Below are 26,722 nucleotides of genomic sequence, written 5' to 3' on the forward strand. Positions count from 1 at the left end.
CGCCCCCCGGAGCCCCCGGGGCGGCGGCGGGGCGGCGGGGGGCGGGGAGGGCGGGGTGGGGAGATGCCTGTCTCCTGACAAAGAACGAGTGGGACACGCCGAGCCGGCCGCCCCGCCCGCGGGGCGCGAGGGAGTGTCCGCGGGGAGGGCGGGTCTCTCATTCACTCGGCCCCTCGCCGCCGCCGCGGCGGAAGGGCGGGGTCTCGTCCCCCACCCACCCACCCGGAGCCGGGGGCGGGGCGGGGGGCGGGGCCCGCGGGCGCGCGTCCCGAGGCGTCGGCTGCGTCGTCACGTCAGCGCGGGAGAGAGAAAGAGCGACTCGGCGGGGACTGGGGACGGGCCGAGCGAGCTAGCGAGGGAGGGCGTGAGCCGGGAGTGCCAGCGAGGAGGCGAAGGGCGGCCACTCGAGCCTGAGCGGCCGCGGACGGGAGTGGGGACGCTGGGGGGCGGAGGCGCAGGGAGGTGAAGGAGGAAGGCCGAGGGGACAGGGCGGCCCGCGGCCGGCGGAGGCGGCCGGGGGAGAAGGAGGAGCTGGAGGAGGGCAGGGGCTGAGGGAGTGAGTGAGAGAAGCGGACGCGCCGGGGAGGGGAGGGAAGGGGGGTCACGCGGGGGCGCGCGCGCGCACGGGGAGCGCGCTCGGAGGCGAGTGGAACTGGATCGGGTTTGCTGCCAGCGGCGTGAGCTTCGGCCGCCATTTTACAACAGCTCCACTCGCGCCGGACACAGGGAGCAGCGAGCACGCGTTCCCCGCCAGCCGACCCCGTCGGACAGGATTCCTCGGCCGCAGCCCCGCGGGGAGGTAACGACCGCCGGCGCCCCGGTTCTGGGAGGGGAGCTCCGTGACATTGTGGAGGGAGCCTGGGGGAGGGCGGCCGGGGAGAAACCGGCTTTTCTGGAAAATGGATTCCAAGGGGGAGAGAGGAGCACGTTGGCCCAGGGCTGCCAGGGAGTAGGCCGCGGCCGCGCCGCCACTTCCTCTCCATGTGCTGCCGCGCGGCCGGGCTTTGTCTGCGGCGCTCCGGGAGGAGGCGCCTCGGCAGCCCCGTGGCCCGCGCGGACCGCGAGCGGCGGGCGGGCGACTTGGTGCTGTCGTGGCCGGCGGCGCGGGAGTGGGCGGAGAGGCGCGGGTGCCGTCCCGCGGCCGGCCGGCGGGCTTGGGCGGTGCTCGGCTCCCGCGGGCGTGCGCCCGGCGGCGGAACGCCCTCTCGGCGCGTGCTGTCGGCCCCGGCGCCGCAGCCACTGCGCCGAGGGCTGCGGGAGGCTGGGGGTCGCGGGCGCCCGGGGAAGCGCCCGGGGCGGAGAGCCATGTGTCACGGCGGAGACGGCGGCGCTGGGGGGCGGGGAGAGCCCGTGGCCTGGCGCCGCCGCGGCCTCGGTGTTGAGGGGTTGAGGTTGTGTGGCTGGCGCTGTTCGGGGGGCTCGGGCCGCGGCTGCGGCTTGCTGTTGGGAGGCGGTGACGACCGTCTTGGCCCGGTTCTCGGTGGGTTTCCGTTGAAGGAAGTTGTAGGACATTTGAAGGCGCAGAGCACGTGTTTCTAATGGGCTCCTGGCGGCCGCAATGGTGAGGCTGCCGCTCCGGGTGCGGAGTCGGGGGCGGGCTTTGGGGTGTGGGGTTGAAGGGTGGAGGAATTGGGTGGTGGGAAGGTGGCTTGTGTGAGCGCTTTGTTCTTCGCTGGCTGTTGTTACTGATCTATAAGCGGCAGGCGGGAAAAGCGCACTTTCTGGTTTACCTTGGAGCGAGACAAGCCCAGCATTGCTTGCCTCACACAGATCTTATTCTCCGTTTTGGAACTGCTGCATGTGGCAGGCTGGGCCGGTCCCTGTGGTGTTCGGGCTTCATTTGCAATAAGGTCTTTCCTAGCGAGTGCTAGCAGGTGAAGTCAGGGGTGGTGTTCAGGAAGAATATATTGAATTGGTCCTTTTTCTGTACCCCGGGCTCCAAGTCTGGCTTGTCAGGCACTAGTGACTTTAAGGTTTCTTTCAAGGGAGGCTCAGGCTGGCTGGTTGTGATTAGTGGCAGAGAAAGTAAAGATTGGGACTGTCATTGTCCTCTGTTCTTTTTGAAGATCCTAGTTTAATTTTGCTTATTGCGTTTGAACAGATCTCTGGAAACATGGCTACAGAACATGTTAATGGAAATGGTACTGAAGAGCCCATGGATACTACTTCTGCAGTTATCCATTCAGAAAATTTTCAGACATTGCTTGATGCTGGTTTACCACAGAAAGTTGCTGAAAAACTAGATGAAATTTACGTTGCAGGTAAGAACTAACACTTGCAAAATTACATTATGAAATTTTTCTATTGGATTTCTGGCTTTGAGCTAAAATAGCAACTTTTTGTGGTTTCCAATAAACGTGGGAACTGGAGCTTTGCCTTGAGTTCTGATAGTTGGTTAATTTAGGTTTGAACTAGAGGTTAAAGTGTAGAGGGAGGGATGAAGTGGGGCATAGACCTCCCTAGGGGAAGGCTGTCTGGCCTGATGGATAAGTATATGATAGTAGCAACAGCTGCTAAATGTTGAGAGCAGCCCATGTGACTTTTTGGGGTATTTTTATAGCAGGATTCTTGTTTAATAACTTGGCAACTGTAGGCTCATGTTCTCTTGTCTTTCTTGGTGTGGTGGCTCCTTTTTCTAGTGGTACTTGACATTGAGTAGAGGTTCAGTTGTTACGCTCGGTGTTTTGTTGGTTGACTCTAGGATTTGTAGGTCTATATATTTACTGTAGAAGTACTGCAGTGTTTTTAGGACTACTTTGACACAAAATGGGATGTAAAATATGTTGACTTCCTTTCTGTGTGGTTTTGAGAGGACTTTATTTAGTTCAGAATGGCTAAAGTATGTTTTTCATTACGTAGATAAGGGGAGTAGAATCTATGTCACATGTGTACCTGTATTGGCCAATACAGGACTTTTCAGGAAGAAATGATTTGGAAAATTTAAAAGGTGATAACTCAATAAATTTTCTCTTCTCCAGGGCTAGTTGCACATAGTGATTTAGATGAAAGAGCTATCGAAGCTTTAAAAGAGTTCAATGAAGACGGCGCATTGGCAGTGCTTCAACAGTTTAAAGACAGTGATCTCTCTCATGTTCAGGTAATGTTAATTTAATGTCAGTGTAGAAAGAAAAAAAATGAATACTTTTGATGTGTTCATTTAAATTTAATTAGATATAATAATGTAACATGAATGGAAAATTTCTTTACAGAACAAAAGTGCCTTTTTATGTGGAGTCATGAAGACTTATAGGCAGAGAGAGAAACAGGGGACCAAAGTAGCGGACTCTAGTAAAGGACCAGATGAGGCAAAGATTAAGGTATGTCTCTAAAAAAACCTTTTTAAAGTTCTTAGTTATTTTCTTTACTAAGTCATTCCTGAAGTGTGGCATGGGTATATTTATTTCTAAGGTCTTCTAATGACTAGACTCTGTAAAGTACCTTACCCAGTTTTGTTTTGGTTTGCAAAAACCATTCAGTTTTGTCTGTGCATTAATATTTTAACCTGTGCTGTCATGTCCAAATTGTAAAAAGAATTTAAAGAGATTCATGGTTAAGTGTAAATACTTAAAGATTACTGACAAACAAAACTGGGAGCAATTGGCAGATTTTTTTTTGGGAGAAGTGGGTCCCAATGAACTTAGAATTTTATAATTGCCTCTTTTAAGGGTTATTAAGGATCGTTATTTCCAAAATCAACTTTTGACAATGATACTACTGTTTAGTGTGTGCTAAACAAGGAAATGGGTTGGGAGTGACGTTTTCTTTTCTTTTTTTAATGCTGCTTATTAGTAGGTTTTAAGGTCATAGGAGATTAAATGGCCTTATATTTATTTCACTAGGTTTTTATCTTTTGTCTTAGTGGTGTAGTTGAAAGTGTTGTTTATTTTTAGTTGGTGTTCTTTGGTAATGTACCACTTCTTGAGGCAAGGATTATGGTTTAAGAAGGAATTGCTAAGAAGGGCATAAATGTATTTACCTGTATTGGAAAAGGAAGCCTAGATCATGGACAAGATTGGAATATGAAGTTGTTAGCAGGAACCTTTAGTTTTCACACATCTAGCTGTGAGAGGGTTGTTTGAACTATAAGGTTTTTTTTTTTTTTTTAATACAAGAATGGGGTTTAGTTGTCTCCATTGTAGTGTGGGGAATTAATTAATTTTCTGCAAAGAGTTTGTGACTTGTAGTTCTGTCTGGAGGGAGGTGGGTTAAAATTTTAACGGAATTTAAAGTTTTGATAGACATTTTTATACGGATGTTGGATGGAGGGTGATAATTTAGACTGATAGTGTTATTTGGGCTATATGACTATTACACTTAAAAAGCCTCTTGGTAGCACAGTGATAATATATGAGGAAAAGGAAGGATGACCTATTTGATAGTTGAATTGATACATACCATTGTTATACCTTTACATTTTAGTGTAGTAAAGCTATTAAATACTTTTGTAAAAATTTACGAATACTTTTCAAATTGATATATTTTCATAAATCAGTGGTTTTTTTTTTTTTTTTGAACAGGTTATATGAATTAAGCACCATAAATAGTCCCTCCCACAATTTCATATATAATGCTATTTAAGTAGAAAAGATTAAATTTTGGGTGATTGAGGTGACTTTGGCTTTACTCACTTAACAGGTTGTTAAGTTTTGTCATGTGGTCTTGCCAGCTAGTTAATATAGGTTTTGTTACATAGAAAACTTTTGTAGTTGATACAGTGGAGAATAGGGCTGTTATGCTTAATGGGTCACATCCATCCTTTTGTCACCTTTACCTGTAATGAGGGATGAAGAAAAACTCCTAATTGTGTGACTAAATGAGTTGTGTTAGTTTTAACAGTTGAGGGAGATCAGTCTAGAAATTATATTGTGGTTTTCTGAGTCATTTTGGCTACTTTTTTTTTCCTGATTGAGGTAAGCTGTTTTTTAGCACACAACACTTCAATCTGAAATAATAGAGAAGCTTTTTATGTAGCTTACAAGTTTATAGACTTGATTTAAGCAGTGGAGTGGATTGGGATCTTCAGAGGTGACAAAATGCTCATAAATGGCAGTGTGTGTCTTGGGATGGGGTACAAGAATTTATTGGGTAAAAAATTCAGAGTTGGGAAGTAATAAATTTCTATAGGTCATTTTTTCCCCCCACTTGAGACAAGAGTTTCTCTGTGTAGCCTTGGGTGCCTTGGACTTGGCTTTGTAGACCAGGCTGGCCTCAAACTACACAAATCCCCCTGCCTCTGCCTCCCAGAGTGCTAGGATTAAAGGTATGTGCCAGCATGCCCAGCCTTTTGTAGTCATTTTTAATAAGGTTTTCATTAGAGTGGATTTATCTTGAAAATTGTTGATGAAGTCAATCTGAATTTTTGGGCGGGGGGAGCCTTTTTGAGACATGGTTTCTCTGTGCAGCCCTGGTTGTCCTGGACTCACTTTGTAGTTCAGGCTGGCCTTGAACTTAAGGAGATCTATCTGCCTCTGTGCCCAAGTGCTAGGATTTAAGACTTGCACCACTATGCCTGTCTGAAGTCAATCTGATTTTATTTATTTTTTGCTCAGTAACTAATTGGACAGTAAAAACTGATATTCACAGTATTTTGAAGTTTGATAATAGGTACACATTAAAGGCAGAATTCTAACACGGATCTTACACATTTGTATGGAGTATTGTTGCTAAGATGGAAAGATTTGAACAGGATTGACTTCACTACTATAATATGTTATGATCATGTGAATGAAGCACTAATAACATTTGAACTTTTCAAGGCACTCTTGGAAAGAACAGGCTACACACTTGATGTGACTACCGGACAGAGGAAGTATGGGGGACCACCTCCAGATTCCGTTTATTCAGGTCAGCAGCCTTCTGTTGGCACTGAGGTAAAGAAACTTAAAAACTTGTACCATTTGTAATAAAAGTACAGGTTTCTTGTTTCCCAGAGAATTCTCCATGATTGTGAATTTATCTAATTTACAGATATTTGTGGGGAAGATCCCCAGAGATCTGTTTGAGGATGAGCTTGTTCCATTATTTGAGAAAGCTGGACCTATATGGGATCTTCGTTTAATGATGGATCCGCTCACTGGTCTGAACAGAGGCTATGCGTTTGTCACTTTTTGTACAAAAGAAGCAGCACAAGAGGCTGTTAAACTGGTAAGTTTTTTACTCTGTCTTTCTCTCTCTTCTTTTTTTTTTTTTTAAGACTTTACATTCTTTATCCCTAATGCTAGGTTTTTCTTTTATGCCTTAAGGTCAGGCAGGTTTTGAAGTGCTTTTTACATTCCTATGTATGGATTATAGCAGAAATAGTTGATAAGATTCAAGTGGGTGAAACATCTGGCTTTAAATAGTTCTGTTTAAATTTAAAGGAATGTGAAAAGGTTTATGACGTGGTTCCCAAAGTTTTTTTTTCCACACCTAAACCATGTTTTCTACATCAGAAATTCACAAAAACACCCATATCCTGTTCGTTCGTTCGTTTGTTCGTTCATTCGTTCATTGTTTTTTGAGATGGTTTGGTTTATCTGTGTAGCCTTGGCTGTCCTGGACTCGCTTTGTAGACCAGGCTGGCCTCGAACTCACAGATCTGCCTGACTCTATCTCCCTGAGTTCTGGGATTATAGGTGTGCACCATATACTTTAAATGTATAAGCCAACAAACAAGAGGGCTAAAGAAATGGCTTAGCTGTTAGAAACACTGCCTTCTCTTCAAGAGGCCCCAGGTTCAACTTTTTGATTACCCACAGGGCAACTCAAAACCATCTGTTACTCTAGTTCCTGGGGATCTGATGCCCTCTTCTGGTGGCAACAGGCATGCATATGGTGTAGGCCAAATACCCGTAAACTTGTATTGTCTTAGTACAATTAAATAAGAATTCACAGAAGACCATTAGGTTGATACTAGGTAGCAACATAAAGGATTTTGTTGAGTGGGAATGTGTGATTTAAAAACAGCAGGTGATAGGTGAGAACCTAGATTTTTCCCCCCAACTTTTAAAAAAGTTCAAAATTATGGCATATATGACATTAATTTTTAAAATTCTGTGAATAAAAAGAGGAAGAGAAAGAGAAAAGATCGAGCAAGTTGTAGTGGCTCATGTCTACATTCCTGTACTGAGGCATGAGGCTTGCCATGATGGAGGCCAGCATGATGGGGTGGTGAGAAACCCAATAGGAATACACACATTTACACCCCGCCCCCCAGCACCAACAACATTAAAGAAATTAAGACTACTAACTTGAAAGCTAGTAAAGGAGTATACATGGGAGGAGTTTCAGGGAGGAAAGAAAAGGGGGAAATGATGTAATACTTAAAAATTAAAGTTTAAACAAAACAAAAAAGTTTAAGAGTCAGAGGTTAATTACAATATAAGGTATGTGTTCTTTTTATTATGTAGCTCTGGCCCATTTATGACTGGCAATTGTTGTAGGCCAGGGTGGCCTCAAACCTCCAGAGATCTTCCTGTCTTTTCCTCCACACACCTGTCTGTATTAATTCTGTAGACAAGTCACTATGACAGATACTTGTTAAATTTGTTTTATCTATTTAGTGGAATCTAAGCAAATTTAAAATCTTTAGGTTGATTTGTACTGAAAATTCTTAGAGGTCCTTTAGATTTCTGAGGGTGCGTGCCTTGCGTGCGAGTGAGTGAGTGTGTGTGCGCCCGTGCACGTGTGTGTGTATTTCCCTTTTTGAGACTGGGTTTCACTGTGTAGCTCTGGCTGCCTTGGAACTCATAGAGATCCACCTGCCTCTTCTAGTGCTGTGACTAAAAGCATCTACCACCATGATTTTATCTATCTACCTACCTACCTACCTATCATCTATCTATCTATCTAGTTTGTTATATTTAACAGTGTTCTTAATTTTGACCTGTATACAACATATTGTTATCTCTCCCTTCCTTCATTACCTTTCTCCTACCCTTCTTTCTCATTGACTGCCTTCATTGCAACTTGTACAAGCAGAAGGCTATTTTCTGACAACTTAGTGACTACACCACTGAAGAAAATGATTCTTCCTTCCTCTCTTAAAGTTAGCTACTAACTTCTGAATGTTCCTCAGGGAAGGGTGGATCTTGTTGAGGATTCCCTCATCCTTGATGGACTGTTGAAGGGCCCAGTCTTGTGCAGATAGTCTCAGCTCTTCTGTATTTATGATTGTAAAGGATATGTCATATCTAGAAGTCCATGCTTCATAGCATTCCTCTTCCTCATTTCCAATTCTGACTTTCTACTCCCAATTCTGTGCTGCTCCTGGAGCCTTGGAGAGGGATAGATAATATGTTGCATTTAGAAAAAAGTAATGAATAGCACTTATTCTCAGCAAAGCACTTTGACCAGTTATGAGTCTCTACATTAAGCATCATCCTCTGCAAAAATGTTTTCTCTGTGCTCAGGGCTGAGAGCACCACAGTTTATGGGTGTAAACATAAATGTTTATGGGCCTAGAGAGATGGCTCAGCACTAAAGGATACATGTACTTGTGGAGGATTCCAGCCAAGTAGTCCCAGTACGCACATGGGAGGGCTCACAATCTCCTGTAACTCCTGGATATCCAGCATCATCTTTTGGCCTCTTTGGATGACTGCATTCAACATAGTAAAAAAAGAAAAAAACAAAAATTACATTAAAAAAAGTAATTTATGTTTAGAAGTCAGTTTAACTAAATTTCTTCTTAGCAAAACATTAGCAAATGACTGGCTTTTAGGGCTGTGAATGACTTTTGCTGTAGACTTTTGACCAGGTTTTATAATATTGGACCTGTATTCTCCTTTATGGAGGTGGCCTCATACCCAATTTGAAAGTGGTTGGTTATGCCACTACTATACTTATCTATTGCATAGTCTTTAGTTAAATGGCATGATGGCTTAGCATAACGAACCTAATATTCTAAAATACTCTAAAATTGAGAACTTTTAAAAGGGCATTTTGTAGCTCAAGAATGCACCAAACACCCAGTAAAGCCAAGGAAAACCTTGAATTCCTGATTCTCCTGACACTCTCTCTCAAGAGTACCATGACTGGTTCAAAAACAAAAAGCAAAAAACAAAACAAACAAACAAAAAACTATTGTATATACTGTCTTTCTGATTTTCAGATTTTGTATGATCATTTTTAGACAGACCTCAAGGAGAAAAATATTTTAGAGTTCTCTATTGCTTGAATCTCTGATGAGTAAAATTGAATGTGTAGATTAACATTAAGAAAGTATGTTTCACCAGGTGTGGTGTTGCATGCCTTTAATCCTAGCACTCTGGAGGCAGAGGCAGGCAGTTCAGTGCCAGCTTGGTCTTTGAGTCTAGGACATACATAGCTATTACAACAGAGAGATTCTGTCTTGAAAAAGTTAAAAAAGATTTCTGTAAAGAGAATTCATGAATAGGTATTTTTTTAAAAAATTTATTTATTTATATTTTTACTTTTAAGAGCATGGCTAACACTTCTTAAAAGAATGCTTCTCTTTCAGAGAGAATATGGTATAGCTCTGCGGGGAACCATTCGCTGGTAGCTTGACAAACTTTAAGCTGTCAATGCTTTAGTTTTATTAAGTGGAAGTGAAATGAAGAAAGAAATACTTTAGAAGTCATCTTAGGGCTAGGAATGTAACTTAGTGACCTGTTGCCTGTTAAACCAGCATGTGAAGATTTGAGTTCAGATTTCCAGTACCCATGTAAAAGGCTGGCTTGGGATAAACTTGTGTAACTCAAGCCCTGGGGGATGGGAACAAAGGATCCCTTTTGCTCACTGACTAGCCATGCTAGCCCAAGAACGTCATCTAGGTTCACTGAGAGATCCAGCTTCAAAAATAAGGTGAGAATGGTAAGGGAAGATACGTAGGGTCAACTAACATGCATGCCCAGTTAATGTGTATACCACACATTAAAAAAAATTAATTTGCTTGGAGTATAAAAATAAAACCATTTTTGGTAGGTGGCAATAAAGTAGCTTAAGGTTTTTTTTTTTACATGTATGGGTGTTTTTCCTGCATGTAAATCTGTACCACTTGTGTGCCTGGTGCCTGTGGAGGTCAGAAGAGTGTGTCGGATCCCTTGGAACTGGAGTTAACAGAGGATTGAGAGCTGCCAGGTGGGTGCTGGGAGTTGAACTTTGGGTTATCTGGAAGAGAAGTTGGTGCTATTAAGCCCTGAGCCATTTCTCTAGCCCCTAAACAAACAAACAGATAAAAACAACATGCCCCAAAAAACCAAACCTTTAAAAGGTAGAGTAGTAACATAAATGAAGACAGCAATCTTCTGAACAAAAACTAATAGGGAATTGTAGCGATTGATACCATACTCAGCTTCTTGGGGGCAGAAATCATTAAGTTGGTATTGGTGTAAGAATTTTTTTAAAAGACTTATTTAGTTTGTATGAGTGTTATACTTGCATGTATGTATGGTGGGTTGTGTGTGTGTTTGGTGTCAGGAGGTCAGAACAGGACATCTTGAGCCCATAAAACGAGTCACAGAAAGGTGAACCGCCATGTGGGGACTGGGAAACAGGACCTGGGTCATCTGCAAAAACATTGCTCTTAACTGTCAGGCCAGCTTTCCAGTTCTGTAGAATATAGTTTTGTCATGTATGTATTTTATGTATCTATTAATCTAATCTATCTTATCTACCTACTTCATACTCTTTCTGGTTGAATTCAAGTAGCCATAGAGAAAAGATAAGTAGTAATAACATATAACCCACTATTAACATGATTTTGAGCACCAGTAGGTAGGCTGAAGAAGTTTTAGTTTGGAAAAATTTTAGTTAAATGCAACCCAAAATTGTATTATTATAGTTTTCTCATGCATCGTGTAGTAATAACAGTGTATTTTAACTCTAATATAAAAATTTAACATAGATGACTTTGTAGCTTTTTGATTGGTCTACAAACTCTTAATCTTTTCATGTTTCTAGGTTTTTCTGCTTATGATTCAGGTCCTTATGTGGGGGCGTAATGTTTTAATAGGTGCTTTTTAAAAGATGTTTGTGCTCTGTTTGTGTGTGTGTGTGTATGTGTGTTTTGCTTGCATGTATATATGTGTACCAAGGGGGCCCTGTTGTAGTGGATGGAGGAAGTAGGCATTGGGTCTTAAAGAACTGCATAGTTGTGAGCTGCCGTATGGGTCCCCGGAATTAAACTTGGGGGGACGGGACAGCTAGTGCTTTAAACCATTGAGTCATTTTTTTAGCCACTTAAAAATTTTTGAATATTTTTCATGAGTATTTTGTGTACTTCTGTGTAACAACACATGCATGCATTGCCCTTGGAGATGAAGGTTATCTGCCATGTTAATGCTGGGAATTGAGCCCTGGTTCTCTGGAAGAACAGCTGCTGTTCTTAACTACTGAGCCTTTTTTCCAGCCCTATTGTGCATAGGATTTAGGAGATTACTTTAAGGTGAAAATAACTAGATATTAGAATGAATGAAGAGATTTAAATTCAAATGGATAGATATTTTTTGCTACTTTGTTTCTGAAGATGAACATGTTGTTCCTAAATATTTCTCAATAGAAAACACTTGAGAAATTATCCAGATTTGGGTCATATCTTGAGGCTCTTGAGTTACAACTCTGACCAAGGTGATTTTGTGTGTGATCGAAACAAATGCTTTTGCATTTCTCATAGATAAAACTTGGACATTTTTCTTTTGTTGTGTCTTGACAAATTATTTTAGGTTGAAAGTGTTTGGATATTAAAATTGTGGGTTCCCCCCCCCCCCCCAAGATAAACTATTTTAAGCCAGGCATGATGGCACACTACCTGTGGTGGCCTTTAATCATAGTGCTTGGGTCTCAGAACAAGACAAAAGGAAGCCAAGCTATTACAGATTGCAAAGTTGTATTTTTTGTGGCTTATCTATAAAACTGGGTTAATTTTTAATAGCTTAAAAAAAAAAGTCATGAGGATAGAATAACATCTGGTTTCTTTTAAAAATATTTATTAGTTGAGCATGGTGGCACACGCCTTTAATCCCCAACAATTGGGAGATAGGCTGATTTAAAGTGTCACCAGCCATTTTAAATATATTTGTAGATCTAGTTTGTGCTGCCCCTATGCTTCTGGGTTTGGGGGCCATCCACTGGAGTGTCATCAGCCTACCCTTAAAGAAAACTTAACTCCCTTTAGCTCAGAAGCCATTAACTATCTGTATGTGCTCATTTAGGAGTTGGGGTTGGTGAACCTCTTGCTCTTTTATGCTAGGATGTTGACTAGCTTGATCTTGTGCATTTGTCAGTATACTGTCAAGTTTAGAAGACACTTTGGCCCTGTTCATCACTGACTTTCTGCCACTTCTTAATATAGATCCCAGTTGTGACTGAGTACTCAATACATTAAGGAACTGTACCAGTAGCCCAGTTATTTGAATTACATAGTTAAGTACTGTAGAGGATCTCAAGTAGTATCTTTATTTAGAATAATAAAATATGTAAGACTGCTTGCATGTGTAGTTGATGGGTATGTATGCAGTGCATGGCATTATGTATGTGTGTATTTATAGAGGATTTATTTTTGGATTTTTAAAATTTTATACACATTTCTGTTTTGCCTGCATATGTGAGGGAGTTTTCCCCTGGAGTTCAAAACAGTTGTGAGCTGCCATGTAGGTGCTGGTAGTTGAACCTAGGTCCTCTAGAAGAAGAACAGCCCTCAAGCTCTTTAACTGCTTAGCTGTCTCTCCAGCATCCCCACCCCCCCCCCCCCCCCCCCCCCTTTTTTTTTTTTTTTTTTTTTTGACCATTTCTTACAATGTAGTCCTCTGGCCTGGCCTGGAACTGCCAGCCTCTTCATCTTGTAAATTATTTCAGTTACAGCAGTGCCACTAGGTAGCTGCTGGGTAAATGACTTGACTAGTTTCATCCTTTTTTTTATGCCAGATTTTTTTATTTATGCATAGCCTGACGATTTTTCTAGCCTTTATCCATTTTTAATAATTTTAAGTGTGGTACAGTGTCCAGTTGTAGGGCTTAAGAGTAGATTAATGGGAGATGATATTCTTACTTGTATCTCGGTGAGATATGTAGGAGTACAGTATTTTGGATTAAAAACAAAACAACAAAAAACACGAAATGGTGTTGGGAGATTTAACTCCAGAGGTAGAATGCCTACCTAGAATTCATAAAGACTTTTTCATAAAGACTTGCTTTTCGGTAGCACATAAGCCAAGTGTGTGATGCATACCTATTCCAACCCTAGCACCAGGAAGGAAGAGGCTGAGGAACGGAAATTAGAGGTCATCCTTGTCTCTCTAACAAATTTGAAGTAACCTTGAATATATAAAACCTTGTCTTTAGAAAAAAAAAAAAACAACAACATAAAGCTAAAAACAAGGGACTAGAGATATTGTTGAGCTATTAAGAGCATTTGTGCTTACAGAAGACCTGGGCTCTGTTATAGCACCCATATCATGGCTCACCACCATCTATTCCAGTTTCAGGAGATCCAAGACCCTTTTCTGACTTCTGGTGGTGTTACCAGGCACAAGCACAGCTAAAACACTTGTACATTTAAAATAAAAAACATCCTTGTCCCCTCAAAAAAAAAAAATAAATAAAATAAATAAAAGCAAAACTTAGAAGTAAAAACCAACAGGAAAGTGGATGGGATAGGCAAGTGTGTATGTTTACTTTGTATTGTGCTGCTGAATTGGAGCCCAGTGGATGGTGGCTGTAGGGTCCATGACTGTACACCAGAGTGAAAGTAACCTGGTGAAAAAATAGTACCTGTGTTAACACTAGATAGATGAAATGTTTATTTACATATTGACAGTGAAGTTTTTGTTAGAATTGACTTTTATGACAGGGTACTCAGCTTCATTTTAGACCCTCAAACCACATACTCTTAACTTTTTTTTTTTTTCCCAGTGGTTTTTTGAGACAGGGTTTCTTAATGTATCTTTGGCCATCCTGGAAATTGCCAGGGTGCCCTCAAACTCATCATAGAGATTTAACTGCTTCTGCCTCCCAAGTGCTGGGATTAAAGGCCTGTGCCATCACTACCTGGCACTCATATTCCTTAACTTTGTACTGTCTATGGTGGTGCATAATTGCAGCGTGCAGGAGGCCAAGAATTTTGCCATGAGTTGGAAGCTAATTTGGACTATGTTTTGGGATCCTGTTTCAAACACAAACATGCATATATATACACCACACGTAGGTGTATATACTCCATTGTGTGTGTATATAACCATTGTAATAAGTGGAGTTGATAGACGAAGGTGGCACACACCTGTAATCCCAGCACTCAGGAGGCAGAGGTTGGATTTCTGTGAGTTTGAGGCCAGCCTGGTCTGTAAAGTGAGCCCAGAATAGCCAAGGCCACACAGAGAAACCCCGTTTCAAAAAACAAATAAGTAAATAAGCAAGCAAACAAATAAATAAATGCAGCTGGCAAAATGAATACATGAAATATTTTGCCAGCAATTTATAACATAGGCCCTGTGTTTAAAATAACTCACTAAATTCTTTGGAGTGATTGCAATTTTTATTATTACATATAGTACCTTGTTCATTCTCACTGCCTCCCATTTTCTTTCCTTGCAGGTCTGCTTCCTGCAGACCACTCCCTTTCTGTCTTCATGTATTATAATGTATATAATACATCTTCATGTTTATAATGTATATGTACATCTTAGAATGTATATATGAGAGCAAATATTAGCATAACATTTTGTACTACGAATTCATAAATTGTTGACTTTTAGAGAGTATGTTTCTCTCTCGGACGTTTACAATTTAAGTGTAAGCAAATGGGCCAAAATATAAAGGAAGAAGGGTAAAAGGATAGTTTACTTGGTTTGGGGTTTGTAGAGAAAGCTTGTGAAAAATTGAGTAGTTCAGTGAAGAAAACACTGCTAGTTACAACAGTATTTTGTGAAAGTAAGTAGAAAATAATCTGTGTAACAAATGCCAGAGAGCAGTTGTTTGTAAAACTGCGTTGCTCTTGCATAGTATCATTAAAGTTAGAGTGGGTGGCATAACATGAATGGTTGAGTAATATTTGAATGAAAAGAACTAAGGCTAAAAGAGGGATTACAATAATTAGAAAGAGGGCAAAGATTTTGAAGAAAAAGCTTGTACTTTGGATGAGAAAATCAGAGTGAAATATTTTGATAATGTAGGAAAGATAGTTCACAAGGTATAGTCAAATCCTTATGTAACTAATGTAAGCAATGTGTTGGGCGGTCAGTTAAGATAAACATTAACCTTAGTTGCTATGGTAAGAGATTATATATAGGAAAGGTGTGTTTATCTACCGGTGGATGAGTTAGTCTCCTCAATCTCAGTTCATATTTGCCAGTTTTGTAGATGACACTTTGAAGTGATACTTGACAGTGTTGGTTTCTTAGAGTTAGGCAGCTTCACTTCCCATATTGGTAAAGAATGATTAGCCAACATAAAGAACAACTTAAATCCTGCGCATTAATATAGGCATAAGAAGAGTTGTCATTTGCGTAAGGAACACATTTCATGGTAGAATTTTTGAACATTTTGTTTTTTCATATAGTCTTGACTGTCCTGAACTCCCTTTGTAGAGCAGGCTGGCCTCTAATTTACAGAGATCCGCCTGCCTCTGCCTCCCCGAGTACAGGGATTATAGGCGGACACCACTGCATCTGACTTATGGTAGTTGTTTTTGTTGATGTTGTTTCAGTATAGATAAAACTTTCTAATTAAATGTTTTTAAAGAAATAGGCATATAGTATATAGTAGCTTTGCTGAGAAGAGTAACCAATTTTGAATCGATTTAAGTCTGAGATTGCTAAATGTGTGTTTGTGTCCTATGTGTGTGAGTTAGAGTGTAGGTGCTCTTTAGAGAGACTGTTGTGTATCATTGCACACAGGCTTACGTACATAATAGAGTGGTCAGAACAAAACCTTAGATATCGGTCAGTCCTCTTCTTTGTTTGAGATGGCTGCCTTTGTTTGCTGCTGTGTATGCCAGGCTAGCTGGCCAGTAATTTTGCAGGGATTGTTCTATCTCTGCTTCCTATATATCTGTAGTTGTGCTAGTATTACAGTGCTACTGTGTTGACTTTACATGGGTTCTGGGTATTCAAACTCTGGTTCTTATTTGTGGATGGCAAGCCTTTTACCCACTGAGCTGCTATCCTGTTTATTGATCAGAATTAATCTATATTTTGTTCTTGGTCACCTCATTGGCAGTGGCTGGATTTTTAAAGCTCTGTAGAGAACCAATTTTGTTAAATATGAGACATCACATTTTGCCCATTCTTCATACTGTCATGCTGTGCTGATAAAACTCTTAACTGCTTGAGAGTACCCATCTTTCAAAAGTTCAGGCCTGTTATATTAAATTAGAACTCATAAAATATCAGCTTGTTCATATTCCTCCCCTTGACTCAGAATTGTTCAGCAGGAAATGAGGTATGTATACTCATCTCTCCCTTCTTGTATCCTTCCCTTTCTTCTGTCCTTATATCATGCTGTTTTCCTGCCTCAAGCCTTCCAAGTACTTGGATTACAGGTGTGCATTACTGAATTCAGTTTTTTTTTTTTTTGATTAGTCCAATATTGGTTAAGAGGTAACAATTTTATTGAATAAATGATGCTAAATCTAATTGTTCATAGAAAATTGTCATTCTTCAAACCTTTTCTTTTTACCCTATATTGATCAGGCATCTGGTTTAGAAGGTAGTGCATGTTTTTTTTATTTTTATTTTTTTTGTAGATAATAGTAGAGATACTTATTACTTAGAAGTAGTGTTGTGATATTGGTGACTGAAGGAAGTGTGTTGGCTACTTAACAGACGTGGCTTCTTTTACAGGGTTTTTTTTTTTTTTTTTTTAGAGATATGGTCTCTTTACATAGCCTTCACTGTGCTGAAACTATGTAGACCAGACTGATCTCCCAACTCCAAGAGAGATCTACCTGCTCTTGTCTCTGGAGTACTGGAATTAAAGGCATAGCTACTGTGCCCGGCCCTGAGAATTTTTAATTACCTGGATGGAACTAGTTGTCTTGATGGAACTTTTGTCTTCTCTTTCTAGGGTACTTCTAAGGATTTAGTTGTTTTTAGTAAGAATTTGTTGGTTTAACCAAGAAGCATTTGCCAAGATTTTGAGAAGTTAGGTCTTTTCTTTTTTTCTTTTACTTTTCTGTTTGTTTTGTTTGTTTTGCTGTAGTTCTGGCTGGCCTAGAGCTCACTTTGTAGACCTGGCTGGCCCCAAACTCAAAAAGAGTTTACCTGCCTTGCCTTTGGAGTGCTGGGAGTAAAGGCATGCTATCACACTTGTCATAAGTTAGGTGTTTTCATAAGTATCTTTTTTTGTTTAGACCATAAAATACGATAAAATGAATAAAGAATATAACATTTACCTATATTTATTATATTTTCTATTTTATTCCTGATACTTTGTGGTCAGCTACAGAACAGATAACCAAATTGAAAGCAGTTAATATCACTAAGGCTGTCTATTTTATGCTAGATTATATGAATATTGGGGAGGGAGGCTTGTATGCTTAAGTAAAATTTAGATTATTTGTGCTATTTACAAAATAATAACATTGTAATTTACAATTTACTCATTGTCTCCTCTGCAATAATTGATTCAACTTTTTTTTTTGTCTATAAGAGCTTTTTGGTCTAAAGGAGAAAGAGCAAAGAAGGCTGTAAATGTTATATGATAAAATAAAGGTTATGGTAAGACTTAGCCTTAATAACTGATAACTTGAGGTGTACTGTGTTAGAATAGTAGGATGTTTACCAGCATCTATGACCTTCTTTACCCATTATATACCAGGAACAGTACTTCTGCATCTTCTGTGTTCACTTCAGTCTGTGACAATGAATAACATCAGATGTCTTAGGGGCCAAAATTACTTCTATTGAGTACGGTTGTGGGGTTTCAACATAATAGGATGCTATTGTTGACCATCATAGGACTTGGTGATCACAAGTGTTTGTGTGAGCTGAGTTTATTGGTACTCCTTAGTTTTTTGGAGGAGCTTGGCTGGTGGAATTTCAGGGGACCATTATTTTATTCATCCATCCATCTATCCATCTCTGTCTTGAGGCTTGGAGGGTCAAAAATTAAGAAGCTTTATATGAAGTATTGAGAGAAATGAAAACTAGCCTGGAGTTTTAGGATGTATCTGGTGTATCTCTCGAACTGAGACTTTTTTCAATAATACTTTTTATGTGTATGGGAGTCTTGCCTGCCGTGTATGTTTTAACTGGCACCTGTGGACCCAGAAGAGGGCACTGAAGCCCCTGGAACTGGAGATACAAATGGCTTTGAGCAATTATGTGGGTGCTGGGAATCTTGAGTCCTTTGGAAGAGTAACAAGTGCTCTTAACTGCTGAGATATTTCTCCAGCAGGTAAAAATTCCAACTTTGAAGTCATGTGTTTGGTATGAATTTGGAGAATTAGATGTAAACCTGTAATTGGCTTGATCACGAAGGTGAGCTGTAAAGTGTGTGAACTTTAATTTTGGTTATCTGGAGATGAACAAGGTGATAAGGAGTCAGCCCTGAATTATATATGATGTATAATACCTGATAATGCCTGTCTTACAAGAACAGAACTCATGTTGATTCTTTTCCTGCCCTCCAGACAGGTGTTCCTTGTATAGACCAGGTTGTCCTTGAACTCAGAAATCCAACTGTCTCTGCCTCTTGAGTGCTGGAATCAAGGGTTGCACCACCATATGGGGCACCTGGTTCCTTATATATAATGCGCCCCCCCCCCAAAAAAAAAAAAAACAACCCAAACAAAGCAGGGCTTCTCTATGTAGTCTTGCTGTTCTGTACTCATTTTTTAGATCAGGCTGGTCTTGAACGCACAAAAATCTACCTGTGTCTGCCCTCTGAGAGTGCTGGGATCACAGGCACGTGCTACAATGCCCAGCTTTATAATGAGTACTGTTTATGTATAAAGTAGGTCTTGAGGTCAAGTTTGTGGGATTGATTAATCAGTAATTATTCCTGCTACTGTCATGTTTATAACAATTTATTTTTTAAAAAAATATTATATATATATCTGTATAGATAGTGTTCTATCTCTGCATGTACACCTGCACGACACAGGAGGGAATCAGATCCCAGTATAGATGGTTGAGAGACACCATGTGTTTGCTGGGAATTGAACTCTGGACCTCTGGAAGACAAGACGGTACTCTTAACCACTGAGCCATTTCCCAATCCCTAACATAAACATTTACTTTTAAAAATTATGTTTAAAAAAATGTAATTCCTATAATCTCTTTTCCTAGACAAGTTAGGAACTTTTAAGACTTAAGATTGTTAATAGTAAGATTGATAGTCACTTGATAAGATTGTATTTTGCCCTGCTCTTCCATATCTCACCATTCTATTGGATATGGTTACTTGCACATCACGCTTACTTATTTTTTTAAGATTTATTTATTTAATATGCATAGTGTCATGCCTGCATGTACGTATACCTACATGCCAGAACTCACTCACTATAGCTGGTTGTGAGCTACCATGTGGTTGCTGGGAATTGAATTCAAGACCTCTGGAAGAGCAGCCAGTGCTCTTAATCTCTGAGCCATCCCTCTAGCCCCACATTTACTTTTGTGGTTTTTTTTTTTTTTTTTTTTTTATTTTTAGTTATTTTTTTGTTATTCCAGACAGTTTCTCTGTGTAGCCTTGGTTCTTCTGGACTCACTTTGTAGACCAGGCTGTCCTCGAACTCAGTGATCCCCTTGCCAGAGTGCTCGGATGGCAGGCGTTTGCCTTCTTGCCTGCCTTTTTGTAGTTTCATAGTTGAGCAGTCGTTTCCTTTTTTTCTTCCTCTCTTTTACCTTTTAATTCTTTTTGATAATAGCCTTTTCCTTTATGATTTTATTGTATATTTGCTTACAGTGAAATGGAGGGGAATGATAGGTTAAGTTTAGAATAAAGAACTCATCTTTAAACTTGTTTTTTAACATTTATTTTTATATTTATCGAAACTTACTACAGAGAACATGAAATGAGAAAGTTTATCTATTTATGTTATGGTTTCTTTGGGGGAAGGAATTGATTATTATTAAATGAGTTTCCTATAAATTTGAATACCTAAATGGAAGAATGAATTTAGAGGTTAAGATACTGTGGAATCAGCACTTTTAAGTACAAAGTACTACAAAACAGATTCTGAATTTATCAAGGTTCCTACGCTTCAAAAACAAACTGCCATTAAAATCATGCACTTAAAGAAAAAAATTATAAGCCTGTTTGGTGTTTTTTGAGTGAAACATTCATATTTTAGATTATTGTTTTAAAATAGGAATTGTAAAATGTTGATATTTTATTGAGTACTTTATTATGACATTTCCATGTATTCATAGAATGTAATTGGATCATATCTACACCTATTTTTTCTTAACCCCACCTTGTGTCTTTTTCTCTTTCACATTCCTAATAGTCCACCTTTTTTACTCTCAGGCACTTTTTTAAAAACCTGAAAACAAAGTGTTTTTTTTGGGGGGGTAAATAGTTTTATGTATGCATATGAATTTTCTATAATGAATATTTTCAAATTGATAAAAAGTAATTTTAAAATATGCTATACTTTTTTTTTCCTTCAGTATAATAATCATGAAATTCGTTCCGGAAAGCACATTGGTGTCTGCATCTCAGTTGCCAACAATAGGCTTTTTGTGGGCTCTATTCCTAAGAGTAAAACCAAGGAACAGATTCTTGAAGAATTTAGTAAAGTGACAGGTAAGTTGGATTTATTTGGCAGGAGGCACAACTTTTTAGTAATGAAGAGAACATTTTTGTGCCAAGTATTGTTATAAACACTATAAAACCTTTATTTGTTCATTGAGAATTTTCACCTCAGCTTTTTGAGGTTGGTAGTTTTGTTATTAAGAGAAACAGACACTGGGTTGGAGAGCTAGATTGGCATTGAACAGGTTGCTATTCTAGAAGATAAGGGTTGGATTCCCAGCACCTATACTATTGCTCTCAGCGGTTAGATTTTTTTGGTGACCTGACACCCTCTTTTGGCCTTTTTTGATACCACACACAAGACATAAATTCAAGCAAAATATCCACATACATAAAATAAATTTTAAAAAAGATAAGGGGGGTGTATACAGAGGTTTAGGGGAGTACTTTTCCTGGCATTCAAGCTAATTTTGGAATATAGGTCTGGGGATGGAATATTTACCTAGCATTCACAAAGCTTTAGGCTTGATTCCCATCACTGCATAAAACCAGGTGTGTTACAAGCACATCTGTCTTTTCAGTACATGGGGGGAGGAGGAGAAGGCAGGAGAGTTGGAAGTTCAAGGTTGTCTTTGACTGCATAGTGAATTGAGGCCACAAAACCAAATTTAAGAATATGGATGGAATGTTTGAATACAATCTGCAAAGTTGTTTTATGTTTGTTTTGTAGTCATTTCCATTTTCTAGGTGTTAGTTGTTAATTTTTAGGTATCAGTGAAGGCTTTCCCCCATGTTAAAGGAACGAGTGTCATAAGCAGAGATATATTGTTAATATGCTACATATTTTACTTGTTCAACTGCCTACAGTCTCCAAGAAATTATCAGGCTGTTAAATCTTTAGAAACAGAATAGTATATGGCAATAGCAATAGTTACTATTTTACTTTGAAGTAATGACATTGATAGTTAAGAGCAGAAAAGGAAGCCATTTAAATGAGGTTTAGACCTGGCCAAATGGTGGAACTTTGTCTCAAAAAACACTAAAAGCAAATACTGTGGATGTAGGTTCTTACAGTCCCTCCCAAATAGAATTTTAGTGCAATGGATTAAGCTAACCATGGTTGACAAAATGTGCTGCCATTTTTCTAAATGAAGCCTTTTATTATCCTCATACATTTATTGGAATCAGAATTGTCTTTGGAGCTAGTTTAAAAACTGCTTTTTTGTTGGATTTTCTGGGCTTATAATACTTGGTTAAGATTGAAAAGACTGGGCTCTTTGAGAGTATGTTTTTATCATGTAGTTATTGAAGTGCTTATTTTTTAAACTGTTTGGGGTGTCTTGGCCTCTACCTCCTGTTCATCAACCCTAGGTAGAGAGAAGGTTAGTTGGGAGAGAGGGAAGGATCTCAGACCCCTTTACTTACTGCTCCCTGTTCTTTAGGGTTAGGGTACTCATTTAGAGTGATACCAATCTCTTGTCAACAGTAAATGCAGCCTGTAGTCTCTTCCAAGCTGCTGGGCCTCTCTTTGGGTTGCAACGATTCTCTCCACACGTGACCACCATTCTCTTTCTGTGCTCTCATATTTATATCCTCAGAGCCCTAGACCATGTTCCTCTCCATGCCACATGAGGCAGGCTGTTACTAGCTGTCAAAGACCATGTCCTGAATGAGAAAAATCTAGCTGTGGACAAATGATAGCCCAACTAAAATCTCACACTTAGAATTAAAACAAAAACATTTGCATAGTATAACTAAGCCATTACAGTCCAGGTTGTTTTCAAACTAATGACTCTAATTTACCTCCCAAGGGTTTTATATATAGGCCATATGTATCTTGAGTCGAAATCAAAATAAAATAATGGTCCTTTGTACAAGTGTCTAGCTAAGAAAATAAGATTATTTCTCATTTTTATTTAAATAATGTTAGTAAAACTGCTTTTGCTGTTAAATATTTTTGCTAAATAACTTTTTTTGAATGTTTGCTTAATTTCAGAGGGTCTCACAGACGTCATATTATACCACCAACCAGATGACAAGAAAAAAAACAGAGGCTTTTGCTTTCTTGAATATGAAGATCACAAAACAGCTGCCCAGGCAAGGCGTAGGTTAATGAGTGGTAAAGTCAAAGTCTGGGGAAATGTTGGAACTGTTGAATGGGCTGATCCTATTGAAGATCCTGATCCTGAAGTTATGGCAAAGGTATTGATAGTTAAATTTTTGGTGGGGGGAGCGTGAAAGAAAACTTATCAAATTATTTATATGCATTGTTTTAAATGATTTTTTTTGACATATATATGTAGTTTACTAAACAATTAGTTGTATACTAAGATGTGTGCATGGAAAGGAGAAATAGAAATCTCTTCATAGAATTATGGTTAATATTGTATGGAACTGTCTTCTACAGGGGCTGCATCATTTAAATTTCTTGTTGCTCTATACTCTCACAAACATTTAATAGAATACAGTGTTATAATCCCAATATGTGTAGTTTTAGCCTACCTGCTAATGATAATTGAGCACATTAATCAAGGCACAACTTGTTTTGGTAGTATCTGTCTTAGGTTTTTTTCTGTTTCGTTTTGTTTTTTGTTTTTTATTTTATTTTATTTTAACATGACCAGTAATCCCGCTCGTGGTATTTACCCAGAGGAATTGAAAGCATAAAAAATGAATAGTGTGTTTTTCTAGTGGTTGTAATTCAAGTTAACTTTATAAGTGGGGTGGTTACATTTAGAAATTGAACTATGGAACTATTAAGGAAATTTTATTTTTTTTATTTTTTACTTCAGGTAAAAGTGCTGTTTGTACGCAACCTTGCAAATACTGTAACAGAAGAAATTTTAGAAAAGTCATTTAGTCAGTTTGGGAAACTGGAACGAGTGAAGAAGCTAAAAGATTATGCTTTCATTCATTTTGATGAGCGAGATGGTGCTGTCAAGGTAAATCAATAGAAATTTATTAGGCATCTAAATTAGACTGACATTTTTAGTCTTAAAAATCTGTATGCTATATAAATTGGAGGCAATGCTCAGATTATGAAATCTATGCAAGCTGGGACATGGTGGTGCACGCCTTTAATCCCAATCGTTGGGTGGCAGATGCAGGGGCATCTCTGTGAGTTTGAGGCCAGCCTGATCTACAGATGTAGAAAGTTTGAGGATAGCCAGAGGCCACACAAAAGAACCTCCTCTCAAAAAAAAAAAAAAAAAAAATTCTTTCACTCAAACCTTTTATTAGTCTCACCCAAGTTTTTAAAATAAAAATGGTGACGAAGATCTTTAAAACCCTAATTGATTGAGGCCTTCAGAGATACGGTAAATATTTTTAAAATTTTAAATTACAATTATTTTGAAAGGCCTCTTTTGACATTGATCATTGTCTTTTTAAAGGCTATGGAAGAAATGAATGGTAAAGACTTGGAGGGAGAAAATATTGAAATTGTTTTTGCTAAGCCACCAGATCAGAAGAGAAAAGAAAGAAAAGCTCAGAGGCAAGCAGCAAAGAATCAAATGTGAGTAAAATTAGTACACTTTAAATAAAAATATTCATATAATTTTGTTATGTTAATGAAATGTCAAATCTGTTAACTACTTTTTAAAAAAAACTTGAATTGAGAATGTTAGTGGAGACATGCCAAGGATCTAAATGAATGTTTATGGTCTTGTTGCTGACCATATTTGTGATAATTTTATAGTAGCTGATAATTGAGCAAAGGGAAGTCAGTCTCTTTTATTACTGTTTAATATTCTCCTGAAAGTACCATGCATCCATACATATTAGTGACGTAATGACTTAATTTTGGCAAAAAGATGAAGGGACCTCCCACCCCAAATTTTTTTGAGGCTGGGTCTCACTGTGTAGGACTGGCTCATCTGGAACTTACTATGTAAACCAGGTTGGCCTCCGACTCATGGAGATCCATGTGATTATCTCCCAAGTGCTGGGACTAAAGGTTGTGCTACCATGCCTAATTGAGAATTTCTTCTTGGAGAATATTAAGTTTTTTATTAGATTGTTACCTTTGTACCAAAGAGAGAGATACAGGGATTCATTCAACCAATACTTCTTCACTAAAAAATTTCTTATTACTAATAGCCCTTGTGAAATGAGTGTAATCATTTAGATATTAAACACGTTAGGGGTGCTGTGGAGATGGCTCAGTGGTTAAGGGTGTTTGCTATGCTTTTAGAGGGCCAGAGTTGAGTTTCTAACATCCACACCTGGCATCTCATAACTTCCTGTACACCTCTACCTCTAGATAATTCTGATGCCTGTGTGGGTACTTAGATGCATATGCACTTTAACTATACATAACACAAAAGAAAAAAAAAGAAGCACAAAAGTTAAAAAAAAGTCTTAAAAAATAGATAATTGTCTTAGTTGTAAGAAGATATGTATGTATTAAGGAAATAAAGAGGGGCCCACAAGATTGCTCAGTGGGTGAGGAAACTTGCTGTTAAGCCTGTTGACCTGAGTTCCATTATCCTGAAACCCCATGGTGAAGGGAAAGAGCCCACACTTAAAAACTGTCCTTAGTCCTGTGCATGCACAAACACAATAAGTAAAAATCCTTACTTTTAAAAAATTACTATTTTTATGTATATTGATGTCTTGCCTGCATGTATGCCTGTGCAAGGGTGCCAGGTCCTCTGGAACTGGAGCTATTGTAAGTTGTGAGCTGCCATGTATGTGCTAGGAATTGAACCTGGTTCCTCTGAAAGCAGTCAGTGCTGAGCCATCTCTCCAACCGAAAAATATTTTTTCTTAAAGAATGAAAGGAGGAAAGAAAAGTAGAAGATAATCATGAGCCATTAAGCCTGGATACTTGGTTCAATCTCCAAGGAGCCTCGATAGTAGAAGGAGAGCACAAAGAGTTAGCCTCTGGTTTTAGTGTGCACGCTGGGCCATGCACCCCCTTGATGTGCATACGAGCACTTTTTTTTTTTTTTTTTTAATATACAAAGGTAAAGGAAACTTTGCTGAGTCTAAAAATTGAAGATAACACATCACAAATTATTAGAAAGACAGGTAATTGTTTAGTATAAAAATCAATAGTTGGGCTGGAGAAATGGCTCAGATTCTAAGAGCACTGGCTGTTCTTCCAGAAGTCCTGAGTTCAATTCCCAGCAACTACATAGTGGCTCACAACCATCTAGAAGATCTGGTGTACTTGTCTGGTGTGCAGGTGTACATGCAGACAGAACATTGTATGCACAATAAGTCTTTTAAAAAATCAATAGTTAATAGTATCCAAGGGTAGTTTTCTGTGGGTTGCAAAACAAAAGGAAGATCCCTCTCTATATATAATGTTATTTCGTAATTAAAGAAGTGACCACATTCCGGTTTACACGGTTGGTTAAATGTCTGATTAGATGGTATGTTCTGGATCTTAATCTCTTAAATGATAACTAAGTTGAGATAAAATTGAATTCTTATACCTTGTGTAACAGTTACTGTGATTCATACTTGTTGAAGGGCTAAAGTTCTGGTGATGGGAGTATAAAAGGAGAAAGAAGAAAAACTTAAAAGTGGGTATATAGATATACTCACTTGAATATATCCTTGAATATACTGTATGCAATGACATTTTCATAATTTTTAGAAGACAATTAGAGATAGTTTATTAAAGTAGCATCAATATAAGTAAAATTATTTTAGATTAGGATTGTTACTTGATGAAAGTAATAGTATGTATTTAGTAAATCTACATGGCATCTGGATTACTCTTTTACTCAGTTTGAGATGAGAAAACTTTTGCACAGAAGTTAACTTGCCCAGGATCAGTCATCCAGTAATGAGTGTAGAGATGGCATTTGAACTAAGGCAGTTATTCAGGTCCCATAATATCTCTGCTTTAAACATTCATACTGTGGCTTCTCTGTTTTTTGTTAGGGTTTTGGATTTATTTATTTGTTGTTATTGTAGTACATTTAACAACATCCCTGGCTTTTTCTAGATAGCACTAGCACCCAGTTAGGTACTTAGACACTAACTACTGCACGTATCATTGGTAGGAGTGAGAATAGAAACATGTTCTTTGAGAATCATTGCATAGATTATCACTTGGCTTGTGTTCTCTTAAGCCAGA

At 39.1% G+C, this 26,722-nt stretch overlaps 1 protein-coding gene across 5 annotated transcripts in view; it reads left to right on the forward strand.

The window, feature by feature from the left end:
• The first annotated feature begins 471 nt into the window (after nucleotides 1-471).
• The window catches only part of Syncrip (synaptotagmin binding cytoplasmic RNA interacting protein), a 31,863-nt gene continuing 5,612 nt past the window's right edge, over nucleotides 472-26,722 (forward strand). For 2 of the 5 annotated variants that reach the window (XM_055602472.1, XM_055602471.1), the window contains exons 1-9: nucleotides 682-799; nucleotides 2,979-3,097; nucleotides 3,210-3,317; nucleotides 5,757-5,870; nucleotides 5,968-6,144; nucleotides 20,547-20,682; nucleotides 22,628-22,833; nucleotides 23,424-23,573; nucleotides 24,024-24,145. In XM_055602472.1, coding sequence (XP_055458447.1) covers nucleotides 3,237-3,317; nucleotides 5,757-5,870; nucleotides 5,968-6,144; nucleotides 20,547-20,682; nucleotides 22,628-22,833; nucleotides 23,424-23,573; nucleotides 24,024-24,145 — 986 coding nt within the window. In that variant the 5' untranslated portion in view covers nucleotides 682-799; nucleotides 2,979-3,097; nucleotides 3,210-3,236. Of the gene's footprint in view, nucleotides 800-2,101; nucleotides 2,262-2,978; nucleotides 3,098-3,209; nucleotides 3,318-5,756; nucleotides 5,871-5,967; nucleotides 6,145-20,546; nucleotides 20,683-22,627; nucleotides 22,834-23,423; nucleotides 23,574-24,023; nucleotides 24,146-26,722 lie in introns of all 5 variants that reach the window. The other 3 variants (XM_055602469.1, XM_055602470.1, XM_055602468.1) reach the window with 3 other exon arrangements.

Source organism: Psammomys obesus, unplaced genomic scaffold (assembly GCF_907164565.1).
Source record: "Psammomys obesus unplaced genomic scaffold, mPsaObe1.curated_primary_1811, whole genome shotgun sequence".
Taxonomy (NCBI): domain Eukaryota; kingdom Metazoa; phylum Chordata; class Mammalia; order Rodentia; family Muridae; genus Psammomys; species Psammomys obesus.